Source organism: Geospiza fortis, unplaced genomic scaffold, assembly GCF_000277835.1.
Source record: "Geospiza fortis unplaced genomic scaffold, GeoFor_1.0 scaffold1, whole genome shotgun sequence".
Lineage (NCBI taxonomy): Eukaryota > Metazoa > Chordata > Aves > Passeriformes > Thraupidae > Geospiza > Geospiza fortis.
The window spans coordinates 7,854,217-7,865,770 of NW_005054320.1; the positions used below are offsets into that span (position 1 = coordinate 7,854,217).

Sequence of the window (11,554 nt, forward strand, 5' to 3'; positions counted from 1 at the left end):
GCAGGTGGAACAGTTCCTCCAGGTTGTTCTGCAGGGGAGTTCCTGTAAGCAGCAGCTTGTGCTGGAGGGAGTAACCATTCAGCACACGGAAGAACTGGAAAGGAGAAAGCAGGGAACAAAGTGGGAAAATAAACTAAAACACATGCACAAATACACCAAAGGCTTATTAAGTCATAGGCTTACAAAAAAAACCTAGGAAGTTGACACCAATCTAGGGTTCAATTTAGATCACATCAGCTGTTTGGACAAGAGTTCCAAGTAGTTCACATTCCAGGCAGGGTTACTAGACTGATCTTATTTGGATCATTGTTCTGCATAGCTAAACCATGACTGCAGCAAATCCTCTGAGCCATCAGGTGCGAGTAGGTTTCCTTTGCTCTTACAAGTTACAATCTCTTTCAGACCACAAATCATTTCTAGACTGCTGTACTATGTATTTTTTCTTGCTAAATTAGGGTTCCACATTCCTACAACTACTCTGCCTTGAGAATTCTAGAAATAACTAAGTCGCTCTTCCTATTCATATAACTCCTGGCAGTGTTCCAGAGCCCTGAACAAGCAGAGGAGAAAAAGAGCTAAGGGTTTGTCAATGCGTTTTGAAGGTAATTTGCACTGCTTTTCACAAAAATGAAGTAATTCCAGACAGATGTAGTGAGCAGTTAAAGCACTGCACTGAAAAGCACAAGTGTACCATGTTCACGTGTACAAATTGACAGTAAAGCAGTAATTTATTTATCAGTTTGACCATTTCTTTGCTTACCTTACACTTAGCATGACACAAGGTCAAACAATGAAAGCAACTGTACTAAATGGCAAACAAAAAACAAATCACTTGTGTTTTGGTTATTGCACCAGAAGAGTACTTCTAGTGGCCTCCACAGGGATTTATCTTTCTATGTAGTTATAGTTAAAATATTTTTATTTTGGAATCAAATGTGGAAGTTACTAATTATATCCGCAAAACTTTAGGAGACGACCCAAATTTGTCAAGAAGCACCTGACCTAATCTATCTTGCAGCCAAACACCTATAAGCTGTTCTTACAGGACAGGAAACTGCTGTAGAAAATGATTTAATGATTCTGCATAGTGTCATAGTGTGACCTTGAGCCTTTACATCCTCTTTCAATTAATGAATATTAATAGTAAGCACTCATTCCTACTTCCAATGGTTTCAATGCTAAGGACAGAATGGCATCCAGTCTCAGCGCCTACAATAAAACAAGATCTAGAAACTGAACTGCATGCACAGCTGTGATGTCTCAGGAAGATACCTCATGCCAAGATCCAAAACACTAAAGCCATTTAAACAAAACAAACAAAGAAAGAAATCAAGCAGCAATTTTCTCTTACAGTCTCCAAGAACCTCTAAACCCAGCTTTCCAATAATAATTGGTTTTGGCGTACTGAGCACTGGAATCCAGCTGAAGACAGGCAAATCAATACCAAAATTAAGGCACAAGGCCCACCTGGGGGGGGGGCTGGATTAAGAAAGTACAGTCAAGTCTACTCAATCAAACAAGCTTAGTTAAGGTGCAGGCTCATATTAAAGCAGCTATATGGCTTTCAGCACCTACCCAGACATTTTTAAACACCTCTGCCCACCTTCAGTTTCTGTAACACCCAATTAGTTCTGCTACAAAGCCAGATAAACACAGAGAGCAAGTCTACTCTGGAAGCAGGGTAATTCTGCTCATGGAGCATGTTTTATGCTCAGCACGGTAAGCCTGTACAGAATAGAGGTGGTGCAGGTATGTGATGCTTTCAGAGAAATATTTTTGTATTTGAAAGCAACAACCACATCCAGGTTTTTCTGTTTTTCAGTCTATACCAACTGCCCATTCACCTGGAAAGAAAGCTGTTTTAACCAGTGATCTGTGTAAGTAAAGTTGTTGCCAATGATGACTGATCCCCAAATGCAGGCTGTTGATTTTTCTTTTTATTAACACATCAAATTTACTACTGAACAAATGACTAAGAGCTGTCTCTCTCCCCTGCAACATATGCCATGCCCATGAGCCACCTATGCTTCTCTGTACCTTAGACTGGTTGTTCTTCAGCCTGTGAGCTTCATCCACAATGAGACAGGCCCAGTCAATAGAGCCTAGTATGGCCATATCAATTGTGATCAATTCATAGGAGGTGAGAAGCACATGGAACTTGACAGGAGCCTCCTTCTGCAAAGGAAAAGGATGAACATGTCATGGGATAGAGGATGTAGTGTTCCCCCACAGTCACCCTGATGAGCCATGGTCAACAGCACATCAAAAACTTTCATACCCGCAGTCTCCTGTCACAAGACTCAAAATGCTGCCCAAGCCATTTTAGCCTTTTAATTCCCTACTGCTCTCAACACATGTAAGTCTCCTCAACCCCCTCAGTACCTGCTATTTTTGGACAGATGCCAAATACTCTAACAAAGATATTTAACAAGTAAGTAGTGAGTAGAGACATGTTAGAGAATTGAGATTTGGAGAAGAGTGGCTCATCAGAAAGCTAAGACTTCAAAAGATAAATAGTGTACCATGGAACTTTAAATTACTATTAGTACTTAAGGCTATTCTATTTCAAAGGAAGGAAATTAGTCTATCTGCCTCTGCCACTGAAAATGCTTTAGCTGCCATCTTGGTTTTACTAGGAAAACTTCAGTTCTACAAGAAGTAGCCACCTAGGTCAGAGTCTTCCTTCCTGTCTGGGCACAAAACGCAATTTCTCACATGTCTGGGTATGGCCTGTCAGCCAATTCCTCAGGATGAAAAGGTTCATACTTTTTTTGTATATTTGTGTTTTATACAGAGCAGCAATTCTGACATCAGCTTAGATCTGTAGAACTAAAGATGCACAAGTTCACAGATTAAGTAGGGAAGACAAAGAGACCTGCCTAGGGTCAGTATTACCTTAGTCAACTATCTTTCTCCAGTACTAAATCAGTTCAGACTAGCAGGAGTATTTAAACAGTCTATAGCAAGAGTCTGAATGTCCACTTGTCATCAATTTGCAGTTATTTCCCCTTGGAAACTACATACTAATAAGCATAATCAGTTCTCAGGGACAGCAGAGTATCTGAATCTCAGCTGCTCAAAGTTAGTTGATTGCATCTCGATTCAGGCTTGTGTAAAAGTAGAGTTCTGTACCTTCATTCTGGATGCTTTTTTGCCTCCACGTATGGCATTATCCTCAAAAGTGAACTCATTCTCACGGATGATGGCCCGGCTGTCTTTGTCCCCGACGTAGGTCACTACATACATATCTGGGGCCCACATCTCAAATTCTCGTTCCCAGTTGATGATTGTGGACAGTGGTGCACTCACCAAGAAGGGACCCTTGGAGTGGCCCTACAAATAGAGTCAGTAAGAGCATTAGATGACTGCAATCACTAATACAGGAAGACTCCCTGGGCAGTGACCTCCCAGCTCTCACCTCTTTGTATAAGGAATACAGGAACACTGCTGTCTGCACAGTCTTTCCCAGACCCATCTCATCAGCCAAGATTGTATCTGTGCCCTGGGCCCAAGAGAAGCGCAGCCAATTCAGCCCTTCCAGTTGGTAGGGATGCAAGGTCCCCCCTGTTACATCGAGGTACTCCGGTTGCCGGTCATATTTCACTGTCGGCTGTAGTGCAAAGAAGGAAGAGTTGGAATCCTTTCACTCACTCAGATAACTAACAAGAGTCCTTTCTTAGCCCCCCTTATATTCACTAATACAAATGAGGCTTCACAAATGACAACCAGACTAGCATCAAACCCAATTTCCAAATGGCCAAAGGCATCCAACTAGAAGCCATTATTTCTGTAAAACCCTTTCACCAAAAGCTAGGGAGTCTGACCCAATGGACATGGTGGACCTTTGTCTGAAGGCTCCCTAATGCCACTTATTCTTTGGGCTACGATGGAGCTCCAAACCATATCCTATTTATTCCAGTCTCCTATTTATCTGCAGGCACCTCAAAACAAGCAGCTCTATCAGCTGGCTCCAAAGCAAAAAGCAGTAACTCACATCTACTGTGGGAGTCTCAGGGGGTCTCTCCAGTTTCCGCATCTTCACTTTCTTTAACTTCTTACCAGGCCTGCCCTCTTCACCTCGCATCAGCTCCCTATGCAGACACAGTCCCAAGGACACGTAAGCTTAATGGCTTTTTATTAACAGATGGAGCAAAAATTATTGCAGAAAACAGGAGGGCAATCACCCAACTCAAATAGGCTCAAGAGAACAGGGTTGGAACCTTCATGAACTGGTAGAGAGGAACAAGGTCCCTGCCCAAAGGCATAAGAAGTCACCAACAAAAAGATGCTTCTTGCCTATTTCCATCTATTAATCCAGCCAGTGCTAGAGGCTGACATACTGAAGTACTTTCTCTTGACAGAAGGGAAAATAACCTCTAGATACTTCTCCTACCTGTGATTCCAGTAGGCTTGCTTGTAGAGGTCATAATCTTGAATATCCACATCTTCGCTCTCCCAGGATGCCTGGTCATAGGGTAGGTCTCTCCATTTAATCAAATAGTGGACATTCCCCTTCTTATCCACACTGCAGAAGAAAGAAACCAGTAAGTCTCAAGCACAGTGAGATGGCAGTATTCCCCCAAACCATTCAAATGGAAGGGAAGAACTCCTAATGAAGCAGCAGAAACAGAACAACAATGTCTGTCATACCAACAAAGAACTCCCACTGTTTCTCCCAGTCATACTGCAGTTTAGCTCATCCCCTCTCCCTTAGCCCTGCTTAAGGTCTTTGTTGAAAATCCTCTTTGTTACACCCCCTACCTATGATTAAGGATCCTGTGGATCATCATCCACTCTGGCTTGATCCCATATCGGGTCCTTGTTTTTTCTCTTTCGGCTTTTCTCTTCTTCCCCTCCAAAGTCTCCCGAGGGAGGCTCGTCCATATCATTTTTGCGTTGGTAGTTACGAAACATGACCTGGCAGTGCAACTCCAGCTGCAGTCAGGACACAAGCAGTCAGCAGGTGTTTCAGCCTCAAGTGTCCACCCTTATGCCATGGTTAGGTTCCTGCACTCACCTGCAACTCGGACACCCAGGAGCAGTGCCAGTAGGACATGCCCTGCCACTTGACAAAGAACTGCCTTTCAGGCCGACCCTCCAGAGGCTTTGGTGGTGGAGCATTGGGGTCTGCATCAGGTGGACGTGGTGGTGCAGGGCCCACTGGGGGCTGACCCCATTTCCAGATCAAGATCTTCTGCACCTTTCCTTTCAAAGCTGGGCACTGGGAAGTTAAACAGAGCTTGATGCATCACAGTGTATATACTCTAATATGTAAGCACTGAAGAGCAGAAACAGAGTCACTTTTATGGTTTCACTACACAGATAGAACTTGCTAGGCTTGACAAGCCCAGTAAGTCTGTCCAACTACAACTTCACTAAAAGCCTGTGCAAAAAAAATTGTGCTGTAGAACTAAGGGCCCAACATATGCAGTTTTTTTTTTGTTCATCACCTTCTGAGAGCAGTTAGCATCATTTCTACTACCCATTTCAAGAAATTTCTGGAAAAGCATAGTACTTCTCTTAACCATCTACTAAGAAAGGTCTTAGCATTACAAAGCTTACAACCATGCAAAACCAGTTTGTCTCAGCATCAGTTTAAATTACTTCAAACACTGAATTTGCTTGCACTTGATCTCCTGCCTCTAACACACATACAGGAGCCCAAAAAAGTGACCCATGCCATCCTGGACCAAAAACTGCCCAACTACCCTGCATGTGGACAAATCTCTTGAGACCCAAAGACTGTAGCCTGGTTCTTCCCACTGTCTGGAGAAAGCAATCAAGCAATCATAGCACAATACAGCTCCAAAAAGTCAGGCCTTTAAGCTTTGTGACAAAAGCGTGTGAGGAGACAGTCTTCAAAGGACCATGTATTTCCAAAGAAATATGATGATCCAAAGGGATTAGATCAATCACCTCTTATAGCAACAGGACAATAGTACTAGCAGAAACTCACAGTGCAGCGAGGACACAGCCATTCTCCATTGGGAATCTCAGGCAGTGGGGGATTCAGACAGTGGATGTGATAGGATGAAGGACAGGCATCACAGCACAGCAGCTCTCCTCCATCCTTGCAGACTCTACAGAACTCCATATGGTGGTCATCCTCTTCCTCAGCATCCCCCACTACATCCTCCAGGATTTCCTCACCTTCAGAGTTATCCTCCTTTGCTTCCCACTGAATGCCCTCTTTTTCCTATGGGAGAGGGAAATCAGAAAAACAAAGTCATTATTTCATTATCACAGAAACAGCCCCAAGCCACTTGACATCCCCCTCATACATGATCTCTTGCACCATTTGGGGAATCCAATACTCACACAGTGTGGGCAGCTCCATTTGCCCTCTGGAGCTTTCTCCATGTCTGGGTCCAGGCAAACCATGTGGTAGGCACGAGGGCAGGTATCACACAATATAATTTCTCCTCCCTGCTGGCACACCTCACAGTAGTCCTGGTGATCAGTCTCATAGCCATCCACAGCCACTGTGGAGTCCTCCTCACCTGCAGAGGGTGATGATGAGTTACCACAGTACAAGCCACAGGTACAGGTTCCCTACAGCCAGGGAAGGTATTCTCCCAAAAGCCTACATAGCCATCTAGAGACCCAGAATACAAAACTCTTACTCCATATAAGTAAACAGGGCAAGAAGGAGACCTGGAAACAGGAGTAACAAGTCCCTTTGTGCCCCCTTCCACCCATGAAATAAAAGGTACAGTTCAGCCCAGGAAAACTCAGTACTGCATCTGTTTCCCTAACAAAGAACTCCTGAAAGAACTTCTGAAAACCTTTTCCTTATTCAAAATAATATCAGGTTCTTCCTTCACAATCAATTCTCCATCAAGTATACTATTAAACATCAAAACTCCACACAGATATCCCTCTAATCTTCCTACACACTTAGCTGTGCTTGTCTCCAACTGGTGGCAAGTATCTTTACCTTTCTTTTTCTTCTTCCCAGCCTTGAGTTTTTTGCGACTGCGGCTACTACGGCTTGTAGATCCGTCTGACACAGAGTAGCTGTTGATGCTGGCATCATCAAAGTCTGACTCCACATCCAGATCATCATCTTCACTCTGAGGCAGGTAAGAGAAAAGCTTTGTTACTCAGACACACGTGCTGGAGAGCAGCAGTCAGACACACCCCCAGGATCACTATCACATCATGACCTCCTCCTCACAAAGTCAAGAAAGGAGCATCACTTACTGATGATCTTTTACGCTTGGAACCAAATCCTCCCAGTTTGATTTTCAGTGGTGCCACCTTCTTTGTTTTAGGTTTCTTGATATCAGGAATACGAGGACTGGCCTTTGGCTTCCGCCGGGCATTGGGTCCTGGGAACACAGGAGGCAGAGTCAGAAGGGCTATGCACTTGACACCACTCACATTTTATCCTCCTGCCAGACTCTTCATCTCACCTTTGCCCTCCTTTGTCTTGGCTTTCCTGAGTGGCACATCTACAGGGGGCTGCGGCAGGACAGCATCCACATTTGTCACCATACTCTCGACTACTGCAACAGCTGCAGCTGCAGCAGCTGCCACAGATGCACCTGAACTTCCCTTGAAGGGGTTGTTGGTGCTAAACTCCCTCCATTTGGCTCCCAGGACCATCATCATCTTCGACACTGCTATTTTAGGGTTCTTGGCTGCGATAAGTGGCCTGTGTACAGTTAAGGAATGAAGGAAAGGTTACTGAACCACCCTGAAATCTAGATTATTCCTCCCCACTGCCACCCCCATCAGTGCCTTTATCTCAACTACATTCCTTTCTAATCTCTGATCTCAATAGCCAATGAATCTCCCCACTCTCATCCTTCACTATGTGAAAGATGGAAATGTTTGGGTGCAAAAAAATGGAATTTAGCATAGTAGGGAAGAAAGGGGACTTGCACCATCTTGATGACTGAAAGCAAAAAAGCTAGCAATCAATTATTATACTGTTGCTTCAGTTTTCACTCTAGGTACTACACTAGTGTGCACTGAGGTTCCAAAATCAAGGAATCTGGTTTTTGTCCCATCTCTTTTTCTGTTCCCAAATAATTCCAAGTGTACGCTTGCAGCTCACCTGACAAACTGGCTGAAAGCTTTGTAGTTGGTGAGTGTGCGGTAATCCTCCTCTGTGAAGATGTGATCAATATCCTCCATGCCCCAGTCTTCCAGGAGCTGAGCAGATGACTTTGGCTCCTATGAAAAGAGAATCATGGCAACTCTGAGCAGAGCTTCCACACATCTTCCACATTCCACAGATGACCCAGGGAATTTTTTTTCCCCCCGCATCCATTTATCACTACCATAGGACACAGCTGCAGTAGCAGATCAGCAGAAATGGGAAAAGTATTTGGATTTAATATAAACTCCACGTGTCCTTAAAGTAGTAGAGAGGGAAGAATGCAAGGTGGGAAGAAGGTGAAGTCAAGAGCGTCTAGTGGAAGAAGAGACTACACAGTCCCAACTCCCTGTGCAATCACTAAGGGAGAGAACAGTGATCCCCCAAATCAGATACTACATGGGAATGAGAAGCAAGCAGGCAGCAGGGTAGCTTGTTACCTTTGAGTCATCATCTTCTTCCTCCTCTTCCTCCTCCTCCTTGCGCTTGGCTTTGTTTTTCTTTTCCTTCTTGGGCCCTAATTTCTTCTTTTTCTTCTTCCCAGGGGTATAATCACTGCCCTCACTGTCAGAGCGCAGAACCTCTTCTTCTTCCTCCACAAACTCATTCCCCTCACCAGAGCTGTCCCCCAGCTGGGGAGGGAGGGAGAGATCAGGCATGAGAAAATACCCTGGATAAACACTAAACACTGTCCTCTCCCCAAGCTCCACAGGATTCATTCAAAAGATTGCTGCTATCAGCCAACAACAACAATAAGCACCCTCACCCTATACCTCCATATTTTAGAGTTGTGACCTTAGGCATCCTTTTTCTTACCTCCTTCTTCTGACGCTTGCTGAGCTTAGGAACTTTGGGTTCCTTCAGTTTCTTGGGCTTCTTCTTCTTCTTGATTTTGGGAGTGTCAGCCTCTGACAGAAGCTCTTCTTCTGGCTCTTCTTCAGGTTCTGGATGTGAAGAGGCGACATGTCTCATTCAACCCCCTTCTGCCTAGCACAGTATAGCCCCCCTTCACAGAGACCAACTCGTCTGCTTCTTGCTACGTAATTACAAGCAGAGGTGGTTACAACTCTTACTGTTCACAACAGATACTCATAAACTGTATCCTAAGGTACCACCAACGTGGTTTATCCCCCTCCCAACACCACCTATTTCCACAACCTTGCTTCCGTCTCCAAGAAGAACTGGGCTCAGAACCTGGGGACAAGAAGTTTGCCATAACCCAACAAGAAGAGGAAAGAGCATAAAACAGATGGCCACATTTAAAAGGGGCAAAACAGTGAATGCATTTGAGAACCTGAGCAGGATACTGTTTCAGTCCATGGATCTCCAGGAAAAAAAAAAAAAATCTAGCCTCTTCAGCAGTACAGAACATCCTACAGCTGCATGCAAAATACAGGCCAGTAAGCCACTACTTTTCCTCCTCCATAGGAAAGTAGTTACTCAGCAACTCTATTCTGATCCAGATTAGACAGAACCTTCCCCCAGCCCCAGCAGCCAGCAAGCTGCCTGCCGGGCCAGAACACACGCCAGTTCCCCAGCAGCAGTGCACACTTCCATCTGTGTGCCCCCGTTCCTGGCTGCCCTTGGCCCGAGGGGGCAGAGGCAGCCAGACAGCCCTTCCTTCTCTTTGTGGCAGGCTGCGGGAGCAGCGCGGCCACCCGCCCTCCCTGCCGCCCCGCCCACTGCACACAGCCAGAGTCACTCCTTCTCCCTCCAAGGGAAAATGGCCTCCTGACCACCCGAGCTGGGCAGGATGGAGGAAGCCACATGTCAGAGGAGCTACTGCAGCCGGGGTTGAAACAGCACAGATAGACGTCTCAGAACCTGGAGTCCCATGCCTGGTCCCTGCCATATTCCCAGCCAATGGATGTCTCTTTGCTCCCATGGGGCTGCAACACCAGGTCCTTCAAGGATCATGCATCTTCTCCCCAAAGTTCTGATTTAGAGCCTCTAATGACCCACCCTTTCCAAGGTATCACCCAAACTGCTCCATTTTGCAGTGATTTTACCAGGTTTTTTGCAAATAGATTTTCATTACTGATAGTCCCATACTGCCCAAGGTCTCAGAGGTGCCAGAAAACTCCAGAGACAAGGCTTAAGAAAAAAATGCCAAACAAACAAAAATCCAAAACTCCACAACACCATCTTCCCTCCTCCAGTTACATTTCTCATACATGTCACAACACTCCAGTACAAGTTAGTAGGAAATCCCAGACTTGTCCTACAATTGACTACATACATCACTCCTTTTCCACAAGGAAGTGAAGAATCCAGATGATGCATGTCCACAGAGCAGGTCATCAACAGCAGCATCAGCAACAACAAAAAAAGCAAACCAGAAGAAATCCCAGGGCTCTAACTTAAGCTTCATGTTGACAATGAGGATGCAAATACAAATGAAAAAGCAAGATGCAAGGACTAAAGAAAAGCAAAGGTGAGCAAGCAGCACGGAGTAAGAATCCTCAATAATTGGGTGTGGTGATGAAGGAAAGTGGGTCACGCAACAGCCCAGGGCAGTTTTCTCTGGACGTCAGCCGGTCTTAGCTCCCAGATGAAAGCAAGCCAGGCAACCTGCCCTTTCACATACTACCTCCTCTTCCCCCTCCCCATTCATGAAAATTGAAACTCACAAGCATTTCGGTACCCTGTCAGAATTGGATGCTCTGCCACCACCCTCTACACCTCCTCCAAGCACAGGCCCTGACAACCTGCAACGGCTTGGAACAAAGTCAGCTCCACCTGACACAAAGCCTCGAGCCTCTCACTTCAAAGTAACCCTGGGACTCGGATATCAAAAGCATACCTGTGACTTGCAGCACAAAAAAACAAAACCAAAAGCAAAAACATTCCCCAACACATCATGCACTTCACATATTCAGCTTGAGACCAACATTATCCCCACTCCACATGCATGTCCTGCAGGCTTCCCGTACCTGGATGCGGGGGGATAGCGTTGTTCAACAGGATATCCATCTCATCATCATCACTGCCCCCTGAGCATGGTGATGGAGACCCAATGCCCGAAGCCATGTCCTCCACACTGGGGGAGGCCTGGGCTTACACAGGTTATCTGTCGTCTTCTTGCCAGTCTGGCCAGTACTTCATTGAAAAGAAAAATAGAAAGTTACAGCAAACCTGAACTCCGTTCTCCCAAGCAATAGTGCTACTAAGAGGATCTGTGAGAAAGCTTAGACAGCAACTTTACTGGCTTTGGAGCCTATGGATAATAGAACCACTGGCAGGCAGCAAGTATCAGTTTAGAGTTGTGATAAAGCAGGCTTTGGAGACACTAGATATTAAACTGAGTCAGCAACTCATCGCTGGCAAGGAAGCCAAAACAGCTGTCCTAAAGGAAAACTCTCCCGTCCTCTGCAGCCGGGCGCCCTCGGTTATTTCTGCCTTGTGCCGGGAGAAGGCAGCGGGGCAAGCAGGGCAGCCGGGCTTCCAAGG

The 11,554-nt window shown here is 45.4% G+C and overlaps 1 protein-coding gene across 1 annotated transcript in view; it reads right to left on the reverse strand.

The window, feature by feature from the left end:
• CHD4 (chromodomain helicase DNA binding protein 4) overlaps nt 1-11,213 on the reverse strand; it is a 19,974-nt gene extending 8,761 nt beyond the window's left edge. The window contains 18 exon segments of the mRNA XM_031056605.1: nt 8-94; nt 2,038-2,175; nt 3,133-3,333; nt 3,419-3,610; nt 3,995-4,091; nt 4,394-4,525; nt 4,762-4,812; nt 4,814-4,935; nt 5,018-5,221; nt 5,957-6,196; nt 6,319-6,500; nt 6,938-7,073; nt 7,204-7,331; nt 7,416-7,657; nt 8,063-8,181; nt 8,545-8,736; nt 8,921-9,048; nt 11,038-11,213. Of these exon segments, the coding sequence (XP_030912465.1) occupies nt 8-94; nt 2,038-2,175; nt 3,133-3,333; nt 3,419-3,610; nt 3,995-4,091; nt 4,394-4,525; nt 4,762-4,812; nt 4,814-4,935; nt 5,018-5,221; nt 5,957-6,196; nt 6,319-6,500; nt 6,938-7,073; nt 7,204-7,331; nt 7,416-7,657; nt 8,063-8,181; nt 8,545-8,736; nt 8,921-9,048; nt 11,038-11,134 (2,688 nt within the window). The 5' untranslated portion in view covers nt 11,135-11,213.
• Nucleotides 11,214-11,554: the final 341 nt, after the last annotated feature.